Source organism: Pleurodeles waltl, chromosome 2_2, assembly GCF_031143425.1.
Source record: "Pleurodeles waltl isolate 20211129_DDA chromosome 2_2, aPleWal1.hap1.20221129, whole genome shotgun sequence".
Lineage (NCBI taxonomy): Eukaryota > Metazoa > Chordata > Amphibia > Caudata > Salamandridae > Pleurodeles > Pleurodeles waltl.
In genome coordinates, this window is record NC_090439.1 from 1,087,755,328 (window position 1) to 1,087,778,243 (window position 22,916).

The following is a 22,916-nucleotide window of genomic DNA, read 5'->3' on the forward strand; positions in this document are numbered from 1 at the left end:
TACTGTTGAGTCACTTGTATCTTGGAGGTCTGACCCAGAGGAAGGGTTCTTCGGTGGCAGGGGGTGGGGTCCACCCTTCCACCAAACTTCCTTGGCTCATATTATTAAACTTGAGTGCTCTTCTTTTAGGTGCATTACATTTCTGAAACTGATGGGTCATACATGGGGTAGAGTGTTCTTGCTGTGCCTGACTATAAATAATGTCCTCCCATTGCCCTTATATGACATTTGTGGGTACTCCTGGGTGAGGGAGTTGGCTCTTGAGACCCAGGGGTGCATTTTTGAAGTGTGCGTTCACTATAGAGTGACGAGGAACAGAAGTTGGTCTGCTTGTTCTTGGATGGGGGGCCACAAGCTGGCCTTAGTGGTTAAAACGGACAGAGGTTTGCGCTATAGAAATACTACATACATACAGAAGTACATACGTACAGAAGTAGATATACCCACTGTCCTGGGGTACCTGTTTGCTACTTAGAAGGGCTGGTACTCTCCTATTGAGGGTATTGGAATCCTGCTGAAAACTGCAGGCCCTCGGTGCGTATTCATTTAAAGCTCTGGTCTTAGCTCTCTGATGGGGCTCAACCACTTTGGGGCTTTGTGAGAGGTCCTAGTGCCGGGGAGACTGTGTGACGAGCCATTAAGGGATGGCTCCCTGCTGGTTTAGGGTGCCTTTCTTGTAGGCATCCAATTCAGCCTCACTAGCATATCAGAAAGGGCCATTCCACCCAGACCCCTCAAGTGCCTTAAATGGGCAGATACAGTCAGGTATTGAATATCTGCACTTCTTTAATTTGAAAGAGAGAGTAACAGCACTTTTTAGCTCTGCAGCAATCATTTTAATGGGATAGTCCCTTGCACTTCTCAGGAGCAAATAATACTCTGAATAGAGAGTACCAGCACTTCTGTATTTCCATTAAAAGCACCGGGCCTCTCGAAGTGCTTAGATCAGCCACTGTACTGGTGCCAACCAGTCATACCTTTTGTGTTTGGTTCGCACCTATATGCTTTAAGGGATTGGTGCAGTGCTTTAAATGGGCCGGTACTGTCCGGTACTGAGTACTGGCACTTTTTTATTTTGAGAGGGAGAGTACCTGCACTTCTTTGGAAAAACATAGGGCCATATTTATACTCCGTTTGCGCCGAAATTGCGTCGTTTTTTTTTACGCAATTTCGACGCAAAACTAACGCCAACTAACGCCATATTTATACTATGGCGTTAGAGGCGAATAGCGCCAAAGTTCCCAGAATGTGCGTCATTTTTTAGCGTGAACCCCTTCCTTGCGTTAATGATATGCAAGGGAGGCGTTCCCGTCTAAAAAATGACTCCCAGGCCTTTACGTGGTATTTATACTCCCGGGCAAAAGAGACGCCCGGGAGTTGGCGTGGCTAAAAACGGCGCATTTGCGCCACTTTTTAACGCCTGCTCAGGGCAGGCGTTAAGGGGCCTGTGGGCTCAAAATGAGCCCACAGGTGCCCTCCCATGCCCCCAGGGACCCCCCCTGCCACCCTTGCCCACCCCAGGAGGACCCCCAAGGATGGAGGGACCCACCCCAGGGACATTCAGGTAAGTTCAGGTAAGTATAATTTTTTATTTTTTATATTTTTTTTTGGTGGCATAGGGGGGCCTTATTTGTGCCCCCCTACATGCCACTATGCCCAATGACCATGCCCAGGGGACAGAAGTCCCCTGGGCATGGCCATTGGGCAAGGGGGCATGACTCCTATCTTTACAATGATAGGAGTCATGTTGATGGGGGATGGGCGTCGTTAAAAAATGGCGCAAGTCGGGTTAAGACGATTTTTTCGACGTAACCTGACTTGCCCCATTTTAAGACGCCCATGCGCCATTTTCCCCCTACGCCGGCGCTGTCTGGTCTACGTGGTTTTTTCCCACGCAAACCAGGCAGCGCCGGTCTGATTGCGCCGTCTAACGCCATTCCATAAATACGGCGCCCGCTTGGCGCTTCAGAATGGCGTTAGACGGCGCAAAACTTTTTGACGCTAAACTGCGTTAGCGCAGTTTAGCGTCGAAAAGTATAAATATGGGCCATAATATTTTTAATTAGAGAGTACCGCCACTTCTCAGAATCAAGCAAGTACTCTATAATAGAGTACCTGCACTTCTATTTTACCATCTCAAGCACTGGATTGGTGGGGCGTGGGGTGTTGAAGGTTAAATGGGAAAAGTATTTAATGGCTAGATAAGGGGGACAGCATGTCTTTTTGTCAACACAGGCCATAATTTTACCACAGTCAGGAGCGAAAGGGCGCCGGGATTCCAACCTGTGACCACGAGCATGAGGTCCACAGGCCCCTGGGGTGCATGTATCCCCCGCTGAGACGCCAGACCCCTCCTTGAAAGATTATGGTGGGGTGCTGGGAGAATGCATTCATTGTATGGTGATTTTGAGAGAAGAGATGGGGGCAGTAAGGGAATGTGGCTTAAGGAAGAGACAGAACTGCCACCTTGGAACTGGGGAACCGGGTTGAAGTCTCTGCGATTCTGCAGTAATCACTTAATCTCCCCGCGCCTACCAAAAATGAAAGTGCCCTTGTGTAATATAACTGGTGCTCATGTAAAGTGCTCCAATTCCTTCGGGTCGACGTCGCGCTGTATAAAACTGCAAAGAAAAAAGAGCGGGGTGTTTACCGCGCTGCGATGGTGGAATGACTGTGAGGAGGAGTCCGTCAGTGCAGTGGCGCTGGGGGAGCTGCGCTGCCGGGACTTCTAGGCGCGAGTAGACAGGCGGTGAATCCGTGTAAGAGTTGGAAAGTCGCTGCGTGAGGGGTGGGACTCTGCGAGATTATGGCTCGAGCTGGTAAACGCATTTCACAAAGTTTAAGGCTCTTCAGCAGCGAGCCCACCTCCCGGCGGATAGAAAAGGCGCATTGTTTCACGATGTGGCGTTGATGCGACTTGCAAGCCCGGCTGCCACGGGCATTTCATATTATGAGAACATTAGTATAACCCACCTAGCAATCATGTTATTGCGTCTCGCTGCTGTTTATTTCGGCCTGTTTGGAATGCAATGTAAGCTATTGTGTAGAAAGGAAAATTACGTTTTCAATGCAGATGCAAAGCAGCAACGAGATTAACCCTGCTTCTCTTCTTTCCTTAGGTTTCTCCTGCGGCCACAAGAGGGCGCGCCAGCCCCAGCGTAGGACGGCTGCATTGAGCTCGCACTAAGCCAGTCAGAAGCCGTCTCTTTCCCTCCCGCTGCACCTGTTATGTCCAAGATCTGGCCCCTGCCTGACAATTACTCCGACTTCCCAAGGACCAGAGACTTAGGATGAGGAGCGCTGGCCTTTCCCTGCACCTGCTTTTGATATCACCACTCTTCTCCCTGTGGACGGTGGCCACCTCCGACCTGGGACAGAACCCCTGCACCACTCTGGTCCAGGGCAAGTTTTATGGCTATTTCTCTTCATTGTCCGTCTTCCCTTTGAACTCCTCGCGCTGCTCCCTGGTGGTGCAGAACCCTGACCCCCGGAAGTACACTTTGTACATGAAGGTGTTGAAGCCTGACGGCCTATGCGATAACCAGCAGATCCGCACTTCCCAGTTTGACTCCTTCCTGGAGTCCACGCGCACCTACCTGGGCATGGAGAGCTTTGACGACGTCCTGAAGCTCTGCGACAGCTCGGTCAGGTATGCATTCCTCCAGGCCAACAAACAGTTCCTGCAGATGAAGCAAGGCCCACCGCGCCGGGACGGCGTCCGCTTGAGGGTGAGTCCGGCCAAGACTCATGAGCGGGACTTCTCTGTGGAGTACTTGGTGGTGGGCAACAGAAACCCAAGCAAGGCCGCGTGCCAGAAGCTATGTGAGTGGTTGGACACCTGCCTGGCCAGCAGCAGCAGTTTCCACCCCTGCGGCATCATGCAGACGCTGTGTACCTGCACCAAGGGGGACCTCCTGGAGCAACCCAGCGAGGTCCTAGGGTTGACCAGGAAGAAGGATGACTGCTTCAAAGATGGGATATACCTGGAAAATTGTATGAGCAGCTCCAGGGATAGCAGCGTGTCCGAACTCCAAGGTAAGTGCTGGCGCCCCGCGACTTTATCCGACATATCTGTGTTTGGAGCATGCATGTACTACCCCAAACAGGAGATAGGTGGGGTAGCAATGACACTAAGCAGATGTTATACACTAAAGAAGGGTTAACCACTAGAGCAGAGAGGGGATAGACTTTTTATGGTTTGTTTGGAGGTCAGTTGTCAAAGTGCATTGGTTTCCTGTATGTTATGGCCTCAACCACACAACTGAGGTCTCAAAATCTGACTGTGCAGTAAAGGAAAGTACAGTACGTTGAGTTGGGAATTGAAAAGGGTTGAGCCGGGGAAACCTGTGTCGAGAGAGTATGCCATAAACTAGTACTGCAGATGAACCTTTAAGGTCTTCCCATCCGTCCTGTGCCATTCCTGTGAGGGAGGTACCAGCAAAAGGGATTCCTTCTAACAAAGCAACTTTGCAAACTTTGAAGTCACTCTTTGAACTTGATATGCCTAATTGCAGGTCCCGGTCCCTTTAGTCTGATCGTCAAGTTCCACTGGGTAAAGAAGAATCAATCGGTTTCGCAAAATGGTTTCCACCCAGGTCCAGCACGTGCTTTGCACGTTTTAATGTAATTTGATGTAGAATTTATGAAGCACGTGATTACCCAAAAGACCCTGCCCTGGTGCTAAAGGAAACAAAACTAGACATCTGGAAAGCCTACAAGGAAAATACGTGAGTTTTCAAAGTTTGCGAAATTTGATGAGTGATTTTTCAGAAGTAATGTTGAGCGGACGAGCAATCCCAAGCTTGGGCAGTCACTACAATGGAAGCACAGGCTCCTGTGAAAACTTTCCAGAAGTCTGGAATCTCAACAGAATTCCGAGTAGCACAGTGGAGGGTTGTAGATGATGAGTAAGGAGTGAGAATAAGAAAGCCATTTTATTTGTATTACCACTAGGAAGACTCTAGGGCTTTGTGACAAGAACACAGCCTTAAACACACCGCGCATGAGCACAGGGAGCCAGTGAAGAAGTGTGAGATGCCATGTCGCCATATTAATCACTTTTCATTCAAATTAATATAAGCCACCAGGTTTTTGGCTATATATATATTTATAGATGCCAGTCAACAAAGCTGCATTCTCTGCTACAATAATAAAAACTGCAAAGCAATAGCAGAGGGAATAAATCAAGCAGGGTCTTGACACATACAAGAGAAAGCCCTTCACATCTTGCAAACCAATGGAGGGTGTAGGGAAGTGCCGCAAAGTGGGGAAGGCGGGCAACACGTTTTCCTGCTTCAGCAGTGTCTGTGTCTGCATCCTTCCCAGCCTGCTGTGTCACTGCTTGCAGTATATCCATAGGAAACTTGAACAGGGCGTGGCTTCTGTGGGCATAGTGAGCAAGGAGCTAAATGGAACACAACCAGGCAAGACCAATCAATAAACCCAGGCAAGACCAATCAATGAACACGGAAAAGTAGATGACAATGATAGACAGGGAAGTAGGCGTGGGTTTGAGCATGACTGTCTGCCTAGTGGGAAATGAACTAACCAAACACAGAAATGTTCAATGAGAGTGGACAACAAAGGAAAGCACAAGAAATGTATAAGAAACCACCGCATTGGAAGGACTTTTAGAAGATGTAGTGTTTATTGGGGTGTTGCAACATTGTCAACCCTGGGGTGACCAGGCATCAGTGTGGGGAAGGTTTGGGGGGTCAAGCGGCGTGCATCAAGGCACGTAACAGGCATGAGATGCTTGAAGAACTGTGGACAAATCTGGAGAGCTAGCGCAAGACTGAATATGGAGACCTAGGGCGGCAGATAGAGTGGAATGAAATCATGAGTCCCAGAGTGAGAAGGAACCGTGCGTTTTAGGGGGGAAAAAGAGACAACATTTATCTCAAGAGGCTTCAGACCAGAAACATTCAAGAGACTTTATAAAATCAGATGATTCGTTGAGACATTGTGGGTAAAAGGTTGAGGCTGAGGATGAGAAACTGCTAGAAGGTGTTCGGTGGGAGAACCAGGTGGCTCCAGGTGAGATATGTTCAACAGGCCTATAACCACATATTGTACATCCGGGAAGTTTCAGTGCCTCCTGCCTTAGTTTTGCACCGTGACTTCACAGGGCGAGTCGTTTGCTATGTGTAAACCTGCTGGTGGCTAACCAGGACCTGATGTCTTATTGATGCAGGTGTTTCCTGTACACCTTCTTCTGAAGGGCACTGGCTCCAGACGTTTGTCCCTCCAAAGCAACCGTAGGGCAACCCCACTGTCTATAGACTTATTCTATGTCTATTCCTGTTTAGAACAGATCACAGACACTACAGAGTACTCCCAGTGCTCTATGGTTTTCTGAAGTGATGGTGGCACTAGAATTATTATTGATTGTTCATGAAATAAACCTAATTTTAAAAATAATCATTATTTTGTGATATCACTGCGAATATTAATTTCAACGATAGTGTATTAGTTTAATCATATTTTTTTATTTGTAGTATGTAAACCCCCCCTTGGAAGAGCGACTTAGAAGTCTTGAAACACATGTAGCCAGAAAGCAGAACATTTTAGGAGAATGTTTGAACAACTTACAATTGCAACATGACAGTCTAACTCTGGTGCCAGTTGCCTCTGATAGAGAAATGAGCAGAACGTACTAAGAAACATGACGGTGATGGAGGTCGCAGTGGAGCAGCGTGTCTCTTACTGAACTAAGACACCGAGGGTAGAGCCCCCACCGCACAGGTGGGCCTGTGATTTGCAGGTCAAATATTTTAGGCTTCAACCTTTCATCCTGCACCGAAGTATACAGAATGAGAACTACTCCACTGAGCTGGGTAATACCATCTTCAGTTCAAAAGGCTGCAGGCTCAGGGTGGCCTGGTGTGTTATGGGATGGTCAGTATCATACTCTGAGCAGGAAAGATCGCCCTCACACGTCATACGTGCCCTACTACGCTCAGGAGCTGAATCAATCCCATTGGTCAGTTCACACGCCACATATGGCTTGTATAGACCTCATTGGTGCTTTTTAATCTCTAGTTTCAGAGCACAAAGCAGTAGCCGGGGGTGTACGGATCATTCCTTTGAAGATGTAGCCCAGTGGTTCCCAACTTTTTGACTTCTGTGGACCCCCAATTTATCATTACTGGAACCCAGGGACCCCCACTGAATCATTATTGGAACCCCCCCCCCTCCACTGAGTCATTACTTAAAGCTGGGGACCTAATCTGTTAGAATGATTTAATTTTCTAAGCAGTCGCGGACCCCCTGAGGACGCTTCACGGACCCCAAGAGGTCCCCGGACCACAGGTTGGGAACCACTGATGTAGCCAATTTCTTGTGACATATGGTTATACTGACTGAAGATGTCAACCGAATCTTCTTTGCCATCAGTACTAGGTGTCAAAAAAAGAGTTACCAACCTTAGGGACTTACTAACGGAAACACAAGCTCTCAGATCCCTCTGGCCACCTGGAATGGCTCATGAAATGGTGAGCCTATAAAACCTGTAGGTATAGTAATGATATCCAGTGAAGTACAGTAATGGCCTCCTGTGTTGTGTCCCTGGGCGTTTGGAGCCTGTAAAGTCCTGGAGGTACAGTAATGGCCTCCTGCGATGTGTCCCTGGGCGTTTGGAGCCTGTAAAGTCCTGGAGGTACAGTAATGGCCTCCTGCGATGTGTCCATGTGCTGCTGGAGCCTTAAAAGTCCTGGGGGTACAGTAATGACCTCCTCTGATATGTCCCTGGGCTTCTGGAGCCTGTAAAGTCCTATAGGTACAGTAATGGCCTCCTGTGGTATGTTTCATGGTCCGCTAGAGACTGTAAAGACCCGGAGGTACAGTAATGGCCTCCTGTGTTGTGTCCTTGGGCGTTTGGAGCCTGTATAGTCCTGGAGGTACAGTAATGGCCTCCTGCGATGTGTCCATGTGCTGCTGGAGCCTTAAAAGTCCTGGGGGTACAGTAATAGGCTCCTGTGATGTGTCTCATGGTCTGCTGGAGTCTCTCCCTCCACTGCTATTTAGTATGTTGTCTAATTGTCAATGTTCTATGGTACTTCCTTTAGGACGACTCTAGTGCTATAGAACATATCACTTACTGTCTGTACCCTGTGCCCTTCAACCACTAAAAGCACATGCTTATAAAACATCCAGCCACTTTCCTTAGCAGGTGATTCTACCGATTGCCTACAGAGGCCCACAGCAGCATCCAGAGGCCATTAGAAGGTGTCCAAGCTTATATTTCAACTCTAAGTACAGCACCCATGTGGCAATGAGCCTACGGACCACCACTGGAGAAACTTTTCACCTGTAAACACCATCTTCCGAAATCACACAACCGCCTCCCCCCAATGCTGAGAGCAATTTCTGTGCCCTGAACAACATTGAACCCTTTTGGAAAGCTCTTGTGTTCCTGCAATTATTGGGGAAATGTAAACCTTACCACAAAAGAAACCCCCTAATGTCAAAAGAATATCAAGGCAAGAAAATGTTTTTGGGGGCAGTGGGCATGACATGGCTTGTGAGAGGTGGGAAGAGATGTTGCTCAGTAAAATGTGTCCCATAGTAGAGGGAGCACTGATGGGAAACATAATAACGATATTTGTCATAATCATATCTCGGTAATGGGGCCGAGGGGATGATTTCTTGAAATGGGGTTCATGTATTTTCACATAGATATAGCGCCTTGCTGTCCATCTTATGTAAGTTGGTCCAAGTGATTTATAATGAGTCAATCGCAAATTTGGATTGTGTTAAAAATGAATTAATGCATGTGAGGGTTCTGGCCTGAAAACTAACCAGTTCACCTTTTGCCCAAAAGAATTTGTGAAATGGATGCTATGATTTGTATTGAGAGACACTGTTAGCCTTTCCGAATAAAACATGCTCATCAGAGGATTGTTCCTTGAAGGCACAGTTATAGTTTTACCTTTCTAGTGACAAGCTTTCCCTTTAAATAATGTAGATTCTTTGGTGTCTCTAGCACACTCCAAAATGAGTTACAAAGGGAAAATTTCAGATTCGGGTACTCAGCGATAACATTGTCTTTTATTCTGTTTCAGCTCAAAGCAGTGAGCTTACCAGGGGCCGCAACTTCTTCTGTAATAAAAGCTAATTGTGTTAAATGAAAATCATCAGGAGTTACTACAAGTGTTGTAATAGTGACCACTCAAATATCAGCATTACATATATTTTGCAAATTCAATTATTCTTTGCCAAATATCCGCTTATGAGTTCTGGAAATTCATGCATTTTCATCTCCAATACATGCTTTGCAATTCTGACATAGCTTTATTAATTTAACCAAGCAAATACTTCTTAATTAATTAGGATTGGCTTCACACAGGAGAGCTACTTTCAGGAAGCTGTAGAACTACTCGTTGGAGAAGCTTGGTTTAGATGCTGTGGTCATGCGTGTGTTTCACTCTGACTCTACTTAACTCAGAACTTTTGAAAATTTAGTCACTTTGGTAATGGATGGACTTCCACATTAGGCAAGTGCATCCTTGTATCTTGGTGCGCCCTCAAATATGTTTGTTATAAGATGATGAGCTGCCTAACATCGAAGAAGTTCACTGACCAAAGTCCTACACTTTTCACCAGGGTAGACAAACCCACCCAGATTCGGAAATTCCTTGAAAAACGTTTATGCAAGTACAGTCAGAGCCAAACACATGTCGGCTGCAAGCATCCAAGCTTACCAGAATGTGAAAAACTTTAGTCATCGAGTACCTGAATATGGAATTTTCCCTTTGCTATATAATTGGAGTGTGCAAAAGGCTCCTCATAATCAAACTTATTTAATCCAACTGTGTCAAAGGATCCCTTTCAGCAAAGTATCAGAACCACCAGAGTGTTTGGAACACAACCACATTACATATGTTGACAGTTCCAGGCCATGCTGACCACAGGCCCTATACATCAGGGGCCATTTTAAGGTTCACATAGAAATGTCTAGAATTGTCTAGCACACTTCCGGAGTGCCAAAGCAGTTGCCCCTCTTAGGAAAATAGGTTTGATCAGTTGGTCTGGATTGTTAAATTACGAGTTTAAGTCAGTGTTGATTCAGGCCTGTGAGCGTCCAGGCGACAGATGTTATGTTATGGTATTTTCATGAGTATAGCAGGTCAGCTATCAGCGGTATAGCACTTCAGTGTTCATGGTGACTTTCCAAAGAGTTCTGAGGTTTACGACACAGACTGGTGTTTGATTCGACTTGTGATGAGGTGGTGTGAGTATTGTGTACTTGTGACTCTCTCAGTTTCATGTCTTATTGAGCTGTGATTGTATGATCTGGTGTCTCAGATGTGAAGCTGAAAGGTCTTTTCCATAACTTATCCAAGTTATCTTTATAGCCATGCCCTGTTGTGGAACTAGTCTGAGCGAGTTTCTGCTGGGCCTGAGATATACCCCATTGATGCCAGAGCTTCTCACTAATTTGTCTGATGGGGTTGTGATGTATGTGTGTAAAATGTTCTGTCTAAGTGTGCTGTTGTATGTTTATGGATGTCATCGCTTGGTGGCAAGTATTGTTGAGTATCAACATATCTGAATATATGCTTCATCTAGGCAGCTTTGGGTGTACACTTGGAGATGATCTGGCTTGTGTTCTCTGTGGATCTTTGAGTGTGGCATCTCATGATGAGAACTGATGTTGTGAGCAACATGAGTCACCAGTCTTGTTCTCTGCATGGTTCATTTCATCCAAAGATAGGCACTGGACAAGATCCACACAAGTGCACCCTGGAGGGTTTGCTGGCCTCTTTGTGATGTTTGCACCCTGATCATTTTTAGCTGGTGTTGCTGAATTGCCACGTGGCCACTCATTACATTTCTGGGAAAAAGGAGGAGACTTTACTGATCTTCCTTATCAAGCAACTTAAAGCCCGAGGTGCTTAACTCTGGACAGTCGATGTCAAGATGGTTGGGACATGCAGCAACCATAACTGAAGTCCTTGGAAAAAGGTTGTAACAGCCTCTGGTTTGCTGCTGCGGAGAAGATGCTTAGACTGGCCTTCCCACACCTATCTGTGCAGTGAATGAGGCAGTTGCCGATTACGTGATTGGGGGCTGGGTTTTGCATTTTTTTCTGTTGCAAAAATTGATTTTGAAAGGCTCAAAAATGTTGCCATTTCCTTCGTGCACACATAGTTAATGATGGAGTGGACTGCCTGCAGATCTGTTGCTGATTCAGTTGTTTCAGACAATGGCCCTTTCTTACGCTTATCAACAATACACCCCATTTTCCCTTTCTCTCGAGTTGTCTGGGAGGAAATAATACAAGGAAGGACAATTAACAGTTATTAACACTCAACAGAATGGGGGCATTGAGTCTAGCAGCACCATTTCCTCTATTCTCACCCAAAAACAAGTAGGAAAACAGACCAACTCTCTGTCTGGTTCATACCCCTGAATGACAATCTGAAAGACCTTGGATTGAAGGCTCGCACCAGCACTTAGTACCAGCATTCAAAGGATGATTGCTTGCTCAAGAGGAGCGGAACAAGTAAGCGTGATTTCAAGGCAGTGAGGAGTCTTTGAGTAGATTTACACTTAGGTTCAAGGTACTCTGTTGGAGTGAGCTTAGAGCAGAGAACTTGCGAGGAACAGTGCAGTAAGGTCACCACAAAGGAAAACCATTGTGGTACACCAGATGACCTGGAAGTGAATACACAATGTTGCAATACTGTGGTGAGGCGAGCAGAATAGGTTTGTGGGTGGAGGGGTGTGTGAAAAGGGTGGGGTATAATCAGAGAATATCCAGGAACACTATTTAACTCAAACAACTCATCAACGATAACAAAATTCACAAAGTTGTAAGGATTCTAACCTGGGTCCGAAAGTTCCAAAAGAGGAGCTCTTGCCACTATGCCATATCTTCTCCCAGAATTTCTCAAGCACATGAAAATTCCCCCAAAAACTTTTTGGGAAATTTTTCCAGAAAAATCCTCTTTTACTGAGAGAAGTCAACAGAAAAGAAGTAGTTTGTGGAGAGGGTGATGTCAGAAACATACTGCACAAAGTTGGTGAAACATCACAGATTGTGTACATCTCTTGTTATGACCAGCAGGAAGGCGAGCAAGTGTCAACCTTGTAGAAATAATGCTAACTTGTTTGTCAAGCGGAGCTTGAAACTAAAGATTTACCACTTGTTAGTTATGGGTTTAGGTAGAGTGATTTGACGTGCAAATTCCTGAAGGAAATAAATACACACAATAATGGATGAAGCCTTCTATTGTCTAAGACAAGTTCTAGAACCAGAGGGCATGAGCTGGTACTGGAGGAGACAGTCTCAAGGTTGTGATATTTCTGAAAGAGCAGTCGATATAAGACTCCCTATAAGAAATTACATCACCAAAGAGAAAACTCAGGAGAGTTCTCAGGCTCTGATTAAACTTACAATGCACTAGCTGTAGAAAGTTAGTAATGAACCAAATTGAAGCATATGGATTTTGGAGATGTATTACATATTTAAATTAGAAAAAATAAGGAACATTCTTTTGGATAAAACAATCTGGCACAGTCTCCTAGCACCAAGATGCAGGAGTATTGATAAAGTGCTTGGTCTTCCCCCGTGGGTATCTTGGCACAATCGAGATAATGTGTTTATTTTTGGCAATCTCAGGGGTACTCATTTTATGAACTTTTATAAAAGCCTGAAATGACACACTGATATTTGAACATGTGACTATGAAAGGGATGGATGCATTGGGTCACCAACAACCACAGCCAGCGCTCCCAATAGTATTCTTCCTATGTGTGCGTAAGCCCAAACCCCACATGCTACCCTTTGGACGCAGTAGAAACTATTCGTAGGAAATCCAAAAGAGTTTGTTCATAGGGAGTGTCTTGATCTTAGAAGTCTGAACCATCCTTAAGTTGACCAGGTCTGGCGTTGTTTAATGTATCTCATATTATTTACATGCTCTGATGTTCAGTATATATAAACACTGTTCTCCGTTGGGAGATGTTGAGGAACAAAAAACCTTAGGTTTGCGGCCAATATCCCCCCCCCCCTGTGAAAATCGGTTCTCCCTAGTGACGTTGTTTCACGTTGGCGCGCCTCAGACGCAGGCTGGGGACGTGGCAGAGCGACTGCAGTTCATCATGGCAACGGCAGCGAAAGAGGACTTCCAAAATCAAATTGTCCGCTCCATTGTCATTTTAACAGTTCGTTATCTACAATAAAAAATAACATTTTTCTCCTGGAAGTGCCGCTGTCATCCTCGGCGGCCCGCGCCGTGCCTGTCAACGACTCAGTACGAGCGCGTTAGGCGGGCCCCCGCCGACAAAAGCGGCTGTCATTCGCCATTTTGGATGAAAGTGCGCCATAAACGAGCAATAAATAAGCACAAATGAATTAAATGGGGCTTGGAAAACGGCGCTTAGCCGGCCTCCAAATCAGGCACCTTTTATTATCTGGCAATGGAGCTACCAGTCTATGGCTTGCAGGAAATCAGGATAACCCTGCACCGAGTGCCTAGACTAGAGCAGTGCAACACTGCAGACTGATTCACATCGAGGCACTCGTCCCTTTAAACGAGGAGGCCCTCTCACTTATATTATGGACTGTGTTATTGTATATTAGACAGCGACTCTGCAGTTATGCTTAAGTTGCTGTCCCAATAGGAAGTGAAGCAATGATATATATATATATATCTATATATATATATCTATATATATATAGATAGATAGATATATAAAACAATAACACTTGAGCAACTCTACTAATAACTGCACATTCTCACATATATTACTACAGTGCGAAGGTCGAATACAAGTTTATTACCATAGTTCAGCAAATTACTTTTTACTGCTTAAGAAATTACATGGATGACTTTCTTTACACAGATGTCCTAATAGTTAGGAGGCTTTGTAAATATCGTTTTATCATACAGCACTACTTAAACCTTTGCGTCCTGTTTTTTGTAAAATACCTTTTGTTAAAAAAATTACACATGATAAAATACTGTGATATAAATCATATATGCAGATGTGCAAAATATAACATGGTATTTATTACCATTGTTGAGGGAGTAGAAGGGCGTTGTGACTCATTACCCCCTCATGTGATCCTCCTCGTCCCAGTCCTAAAACACGAAGAAACCTAGGACGAGAAGGATCCCTGCTGAAGATTACCGGGAAGTAATTGAACATTCGAGGCTTTGCCTTTCTTGAGCCTTGGCCCCTCCCCACACTCAACAGTCGTAGTAAATAGTATATTACACTCTGCCCATCTCCAGTTATACTATGTATATATGTATTTAGAGAAAGAGGGAGAGAGAAAGCTTAATGGTATTGGGGTCTTCAAGTTTTTCTTATTTTGTAAGGAAGAGAATTAAAGGCTTGCAAGATCTGGAGATGTGCAAGGGATCACACTATTTTTTTAATAAGTTTGAGAGCCTGACATCAGCACGCAAACGTCCTGGTTGCAATGCTGTGGTGGGCCTTTCAGTTTATTTCATACCATAATATTCTAATGAAACGAAAATGGCACCCAGGTTTAGGAAGTGATATGGGACCACAGAAGTGGCAGAATTGCGTAATACCACAGAACATACCACAATGCTAACCTGGAATAGCACATTTGTGCACCAACCTACCACTTTATCTACATTCAATAACGTTAAACAAATTGCACTTAAAACTCCTTCACCTTTGCTGTTTACTAGAGGGGAGGGATGGAGCTGTATATAAGTGTGGGAGATTCAAAGTAGGCAGGCTGATACTCAAACACTTGGCTTCAACCACTGCTTTCATCACTAAACGAGCCCCCCCCTTGACAACAGTGACAAAAATCCAATCCAACTAAAATTTTCTCCAGAGCGTGCAATGAATAAGTATTCAAGAGCTTCTGAACAAGCCACTTGCCATATTCCTGGCTCAGGACAAACTGTGGAAATTCTCCCCAGGGGGTCCCATAATTAGTCAATTTCCACCCATCCCATGCCCCCCCTTGCTACTCCACTGGGGAGGTGACTACACCACTGGGGAGGTGGCTAGTGATGTATTCCAAAGCTGAGGCCACTGGATGGCCTCTGCTGCTTTGGAACATCACCTCTAGAAAAGCTTGTCTTAAAACCTCTATGGCTTTCGCTTATTTCATACTCAGTGAATTTACATTCAGTTATAGTTAAGCTGATGCCCCTCAGTAGCAGCTAGCTGTAGGGGCAACTTGTCATGTGCCCGACGTATTCAAGCATTATTATTATTAATATTATTATTATTATTAGTAGTAGTAGTAGTATTGGTGGTAGTAGTAGTAACATGATTAGTAGTAGTAGCAGCAGCAGTAATTGTAGTAGTATAGTGGTATTAATGGTACTCACAGTAGCATTAGTAGTAACAGGATTAGTAGTATTAATAGTGACAGTAGCAACAGTAATTCTAGTAGTAGTAGTAGTAATGGTACTAGTAGTAGCAGTAGGAATAGTAACATGGTTAGTATTATTAGTAATTGTAGTAGTAGCAATACTAATGGTTATTTTAGTATCAATGGTACTAGTAGTAGCAGTAGGAATAGTAGTAACAGGAGTCATGTATTTTATTAGTAGTAGCAGCAGTAATTGTAGTAGTATTAATAGTACTAGTATTAGCAGTAGGAGTAGTAGTAACAGGATTAGTAGTATAAGTAGTATTAATAGTAGTAGTAGCACCAGTAATTGTAGTAGTGGTGTTAATTGTATTAGCAGTAGCAGTGACATTATTATTATTAGTAGTAGTGATAGCAGCAATAATTGTAGTAGTAGTATTCATAGTACTAGTAGTAGCAGTAGTAGTAATAGAAACATGATTAATAGTAGTATTACTGGGAATAGGAGTAGTAGCAGCAGTAATTGTAGTAGTAGTATTAATTGTACTAGTAGTATTAGTAGTAACAGGATTAGTAGCTTTAATAGAAGTAATTTCAGTTGTAGCAGCAGTAATTGTAGTAGTAGTAGTATTCAATGGATTAGTAGTAGAAGTAGAGTTTACATTCACATTCCAGTCCTTCCAAATCACTGAGAAGCTAGAGGAGCGGAGTTGAAAATGCAGAAACAAAGACATCTGTACAAATCCATCAAGGTAGTTTGAAGGTCAATGCATTCCAGACTAAGTAGGTTTTCTGGCCTTTTACAGATTTCAGAAAAAACCTTTTCAAGTCTGAAGAGAAGTGGGAGGGAGTGCCAGCGGACAGAGCCTTGATAACGCAGCTGACAAATCTTGAGCGATGATTGGCTGTTGCTCACTCGCCACCACAAAGAGGCTCAGGCTTGTGTGACTTTGTGTATGTGGAGTAAGTGATCCACTGGCCTTTCAGCCTCAGCATCCTCATCATGTGAGGTTGCTTCTCGGCCATAGCTGAATATTGCAGATATTTTCATCCATACCCACACTAAGGTCTTGGCTCGTACAGCTTTTGGCTTGGCGTGCCTTCAGTCCCAATATGAGCATCGCCGCACGCATGCCGTTGCCTCTCCCCTCCAGTTTCGCTAATGGCGTAAAGGGAAGCCGCTGCGCACACCATTAAGCAGAATGGCCACTCAGGACACTGAGAGCGCAATCACCAATCAGCGGGTACTCGACCATGAATCCCAAAGCATGAGCCTAGGCGGACAATATGTCACTGCGCCCATTCAGGGAGGGTCCAGAGCTGGGAAGTGAATGAATCTGATTTTGATGGAACATCCCTTGGTGAGAGAGATAAGTAGCTGCTAAGTGCGTCTCACTTCGATGAAATAACAGTCTGAGCCGGGCAGAGGGCCCAGTGGCACTGCTACTATCAAGCGTGGCTCCATTTTTTTTCTCACTTTACCTCATATGTTGAAGATACTCAAATTCTCGAGCACGACTCAACTGTACACGTAGGCTGCATAATGTTAAGGCTTAGGCTGTAGGGGTGGGCGAAACATTCATCACACAGGGGTTTCTGCTTCAATAACCAGGCTGAAGTGAAGTTATTCTGTATTCTTCAGAACTGCATTGCTGGGGGAAATCCTGAGAATGAAATTGTTAATCTCATTGTCAGAAAGGCTTCAGCCAATCAAAATAGAGTAACCAACCACTAGACGTTCTTTCTGAAGATAGGTTGGACGTACAGCTGACGGAGCATTTCATTGTTCAGGTTGGAGGGGGTGGAGTGCTCTGTTACATGTACACCATTTTCAGTGTCTACAAGTACTGAGGTGCATGGGGGTACGATATATTTGCCACCGATCAAACAGTGTGGAAGAGCAAAAACAGAGTTCAGCTCGTTGGTCTTAATGACTAATAACTTAACACTGGACTACTCTATTTTTGTATTTCTTTATTTCTTTGTCACCTTAACCACGGGAAATCCAGTCACATTAACCATCAGAAGTCCAGGCATGTTCACTACCAGAAACCTAGACACTTTCTTTGTGGTTTGTGGTTTGTGTGGTAGTTTTGTTAGTGGTAGGGGATTGCTGTGCAGTTTAGAGCGTTCCATACTTTCAGACCAGCTGCTAAAGATTTGGAGACAATCTGGCCTGATGTGCACGATGGGACTTTTGCCTGTGAGCAGTTGTCACATGATTGTTTGAGACAACGGCAGCCATGGCAGCAGTTTTTACAATGTAATTTTAGGGATGCGAGGCCTCATGAAGAGTTTGGGGATGCCCTTTAATTTTGAAAGCATCTCGGCTCACTGATGACCGCTGTCTTAGGCACGCCATGATCACATGCATGGTTCCCCTTGGGTAGCACATGATTGGCGTATGCTGTTTCTCTCTTAGATACCTGCATGGTTGCATTCATCATTCTTTGCGCAAGTATCCCACGTAGACCTCCAAGAAACCTCCTCCCCCAATCTATCAAAACAAGCCTGCGTCAAATTCCAAGTTGACACGAAAGATCAAGTCACTAACCCGAATCCTGAGCAGGGGGCCATGTGCGGGATATTGATTGACAGTATTGATCGCCTTAATGCAGAATTCATGGGGGATATTTATTTATAATGACTTTGTATCCAAGGCTCATATCAAGCAGTCACCTTCAGTTTCACTGCACGCTAACTTGTTAATGGAGGCTGCTCTGCCCTTTGTTATGAATCCATATCCTGCCACACGGCCTCAATGAGGAGACCGCGGGCTGCAAGTGCTGACTGACGCGCCACATGGGACTGGTGGCAGGGGTGAAGCTGTGCACTTTTGGTGTGTCCTACCTGCTGGCTGGGGGAGATGGGTATCCAACGTTCTGTTGCTTCCTAGCTAGGTTTGTGCTATACAAATACCTTTACGTACATACATGTAGGCATTGTTGCACAAGGAAGACACAGGGTCTGTCTGATTCATCAAATTCTGAATCAACAGTTCAGGCTAAGCACAGTACACATTTGTTTCACATTTGGTTTAAGAAGGTTGGCGGCTCTTTCCTATGTTCTCCTACTAAGTTTACATAATTCAGTAGTAAGAGGGCCTTGTGTGCATGTGTGGATTGCATGTCAGAATAACAATAACAAAAATATCAATATCAATTACAAAAACAACACACCATTTTGTGTACATTTTCTTTTCTTAACTCCAATAGGATGATTATTATGTAAGCAATACTTAGGACACAATATTCTTATCAAGCGATGTTAGGCCTCTATATGCTGGTACCATAACATGAGGTTGTGTATTTGTCTGTATGTGTGCTTTATTTAAGCACCAAGGAGCTCCTTACGTAATTGTTCATTTAATTTCAATACTCCTTCTATATTGTTATCAGCAGTGGACATATAACATCTGCTGTCACCATGTGACTCACCCACCAGCATCCTTTCTACAGTTACTTATTCAATCTCTCTCTGCACTACCAGCAGTTTCTTTTTTAACTCATATCTCACCTAGCAAGTCAATGTTATTACAAAATATCCCTCTATTGACAATTCCAGCCTCAATAACAAATCTTTATGTAGACAAAACATATATTTATGTTTGTATATGCATCGATTCATTCACCAAACCATCTGTGCATTCGTCTATCTATCTATCTATCTATCTATCTATCTATCTATCTATCTATCTATCTATCTATCTATCTATCTATCTATCTATCTATCCATCCACTCAATGCATGAACTTGTCCTACCTGGCATTGCCCTACTGTACATTTCTAAACAACCCACGCATCTACCATCCATCCATCGATCTGTATTTATTTACATTCATCCATTCCCTTCTCATCCATGCTTTCTTCTGTCTCCTAACCCCAACAAACAAGCATTCCATCTATCCATCCATCCATCCACCCATCAAATTAGATGTGACAGGAAAGACGCTGTAAGAATAAGCACGTCCCCGTGCAAATAACTGTGACTTAGAACATTGACTATGCTTAGAACGCATAAAGTGAACTTTGCTATTGACACATATGCATGCTCGCGCCACCCGTTATATTTAATGAAACTCCATGGCAACCGATGAACAGGGAGTGTGCCACAAGTGACAGAAAATATGACAATGGAAAAAAATAGCTACAGCATCAAAGCATTGCGAGTTACCGGATAAGTGGACCATTAAAGGTAGTGAGGGTGTGCTTCTAGAAGGAGTCTTGTGTTTGTGAACCTTACAGCTTTTTCATTTCACAAAATCTTAAGTTGTTTCTTCCAGAAGAAGGCAAACAGGCCGACTGGTAGTAATGTCAGGTATGATGTGTCACAAATGGGTATTATAGGTATTATTTCTACCATACTGAATAATAAATAGTGTAATAATCCTAATTAGGGAAGGAGATTTCAAGGAAGAGTGTGGCTAGGGGTACTTTGAGGATGAGTCCAGAGCAGGAGGATATTCTACAAGGATTGGTAAAAAGCGGGGTTGAAGGATACTCCATACGTGAGTAGATTGTGATCTAGGGATACTTCAAAGATGAGTGGACAGGAGGGGTGGAGATACTTCATGGATGAGTAGAGAGCAGGGATCTGGGGATGCATCAAAGATAAGTAGAGAATGGGGTGGGGTGATACATCAAGTATGAGTCAGGCAGGAAGTGGGGATACCTTAAGGTTCAGTAGAGAGCAGGGTGAAGGGATACATAAAGGATCTGTAGAAGGTGAGATAGGGATCCTTCAAGGATGAGTAGAGAGCAGAGTGGGGCGATGCTTGAAAGATAAGTAGAGAGTGGGTTGGGGGATACTTCAAGATAAGTAGAGAGTGGGGTGGTGCAATACATAAAAAATGAGTAGAGAAGAGGGTCAGAGATACTTCATGGATGAGCAGACAAAGGGGATTTGGGGATACCTCAAAGATAAGTAGAGACAAGGCTGCAGGCAATACTTCAACCTTCAACAATGAATATAGTGCAGGAAGTGGGGATACCTTAAGGATGAATAGAGAGCCAGGTGCAGGGACACCTAAAGGATCTGTAAAGAGTAAGATAGGGATACTTGGAAAATAAGTAGAGCGGTGTGGGGAATTGTTCAAAGATTAGTAGAGAGCAAGTGGGGTCATACCTCAAGGATGAATAGAGCGGGAAGTGGGCATACCTTAAGGTAGAGTGGAGAGCAGGGTGAAGGGACACATAAAGGATCTGTAGAGGGTTAGATAGGGATACTTCAAAGGTAAGTAGAGATAAGAGCGTGGCAGTTCTTTAAAAATGAGATGAGTAGGTAGAGAGAAGTGAGATACTTTAAGAATGAGTAGATAGCGGAGTGGAGGGATACTTAAAGGATCTGTATAGAGTGAGATTGGGATACTTCAAAGATAAGCAGAGAATGGGTGGGCAATACTTCGAGGAAGAGTAGAGAGAAGGGTCACAAATACTTCAAGGATGAGTAGAGAGAAGGGTCACAAATACTCCAGGGATGAGTAGATAGCGAGAAGTGAGGATACTTTAAGGATAAGTAGAGGCGGGGTGGTGGGATAATTAAAGGATTTGTATAGAGTGAGATTGGGATACTTCAAAAATAAGAAGAGGGTGGAGTGGGGTAGCGAGCAGAGTGGGGCAATACTTCGAAAATAAGTAGAGAGAAGGGTCAGAGATACTTCATGGATGAATAGAGAGCATGGATTTGGAGATACCTCAAAGATACGTACAGAGCGGGGATGGAGTAATACTTTGAGGATGAATAGGGAGCAGGGAGGGTGATATTTGCAGGATAAACTGATATCAGGAAGTGGGTATATTTTAAGGATGAGTAGAGAGTGGGTGGAGATACACTTGAAGGAACAGTAGAGGGGAGGATTGGAATACGTCACAGTTAAGTAGAGAGCGGGATCTAGCCGACACTTCACGGATGAGTAGGGAGAGGTTTGAGGGATAGTTTAAGGATAAGTGCAAGAACAGTAATGGCGAACAAGAAGCATTGAGGAGAGGATGCTATAAAGTTTATTTCATATTCCTAGTGTTTTGGACTGCTGAAACCACCATTGGAATGATGGCTTTATAGACAGCTTCGCACACATAGACGAAGTGGAGAGAGTACACCAGACAGACAAGTGTCAGCAGTACTTAATTTGTGAAAAAATAAGTACCTACCCCAAAACATGTCTCTAAGTGGTGTATTACTCCAAGAACAGCTGTCTGCTGTACAGCAAGAGAGGGGGTGGGCCAGAGATAGAAGGGTGTATGTTCTTCACTTCTTGAACAGGTTAGGTCCTGAGTTCAACTGAGTACCCAACCCCTTCTGCCAGCTGCCTACACGTTGGTTCCGCAGTCAGCCGGGGCACAAAGAAGCTGCACACCAGCCGGGTAAGACAGCAGTAGTCCAATTCCTATTGTGTTATTGGAAATAGAAGAAGGACGGTCAATACACTGAAATGGAGAAGGATCACGGTACTGGCTGCCCTTCTTTTTCTATCGATCTTTGTGGCTTCTGCTGTCTCCGGCTGATCACATACATTCATAGCTCTTAGGCTGAATGGGTGGGCCTGAAGCGTGGGGGGCCCAGTGTCCTGCAGGGGCTGTAGCAACAAGGACCAGGATATGGCTTGAGGTGGCAAAGTGTCCAAGTGCCCAGAGATAAGTGCCGATTGTGCCCACTGGCAAACACCAGCACAAATCAAGTACTGAGACACAAACAATGTTAATGTAATGATATAGTAAATGGGTGTTGATATGACTCCCTGCTAAGTACTTTGTGTTGCTGTCCAGGGTACCTGAGGCCTAGGCCTACATGTGGTTACTGCATGGACTGAGATGTTTCCAAAGAGGGCTTTCTGCTTCTCACAGACTGCAGAAGGGGTGTGAGATCAAGCCCAGAGCACACGTCTAGTGGGCCACACGGGCCTTGGCAGGGGTTAATGGACATCTAAATGGGATCTCTTCCTCCATCTAGTGTTTTCAAAGGTGCAAGCAGTTTGCTAGTGCTGAAGGTACCAGCTTATGTGTCCAGCGGGATCTTTCTCCATACTCCCCGCAGAAGACTAAGGAGTTCCCCTAAAGCCCATCTTGAAGATCCCACATTAGTATCTCAGTGCTTTTCATCCTCTGAAGGGGCCCCTGTGCACTAGAACTCCCTCCCCATGGAAGTAAAAGGTTCTGTCTGCTGGTGTTCAGAAAGAAGCGTCTGACTCTCCTGTTTGACTAGGTAGTGCCTTTAGACCTGCACCAAGGGCCCATCAGAAAGCAGTGCTACATAAGTGCAATCACCAGGCTGACCTGATGGACTGAGAGAGGGTATTCAGTCAATAAGCAGTGAAATCACCGGAGGAACACTAACTCCCTTGACTCCAAAAGCGCTGAATTCACCATCACCAACCGTTATCACTGGTGAAACATTTTCGTGGGATATTGCACTGGTGGGCGGTCCATCTGTGACATATGACTATGAAGCAAACATAGGGTTAGCGTGTGTCCTAGGCCACGGCACAAAAGTTTACTTGGAGCCAAACATGTCAAGCAGTGCAAGGGCAGATGTTCATTTGGGCTATACATGTACTGGGGGTCTAGGCAAGGCTTTAGGGGGTCTGCATCAGAACCTAATTGGAGCT

The 22,916-nt window shown here is 44.6% G+C and overlaps 1 protein-coding gene across 17 annotated transcripts in view; it reads left to right on the forward strand.

Moving 5' to 3' along the window:
• ADGRB1 (adhesion G protein-coupled receptor B1) overlaps positions 1-22,916 on the forward strand; it is a 437,507-nt gene that overhangs the window by 124,461 nt on the left and 290,130 nt on the right. For all 17 annotated transcript variants that reach the window (XM_069220849.1, XM_069220852.1, XM_069220854.1 and 14 more), the window contains exon 2: positions 3,120-4,035. In XM_069220849.1, the coding sequence (XP_069076950.1) occupies positions 3,291-4,035 (745 nt within the window). In that variant the 5' untranslated portion in view covers positions 3,120-3,290. The remainder of the gene's footprint in view (positions 1-3,119; positions 4,036-22,916) is intronic.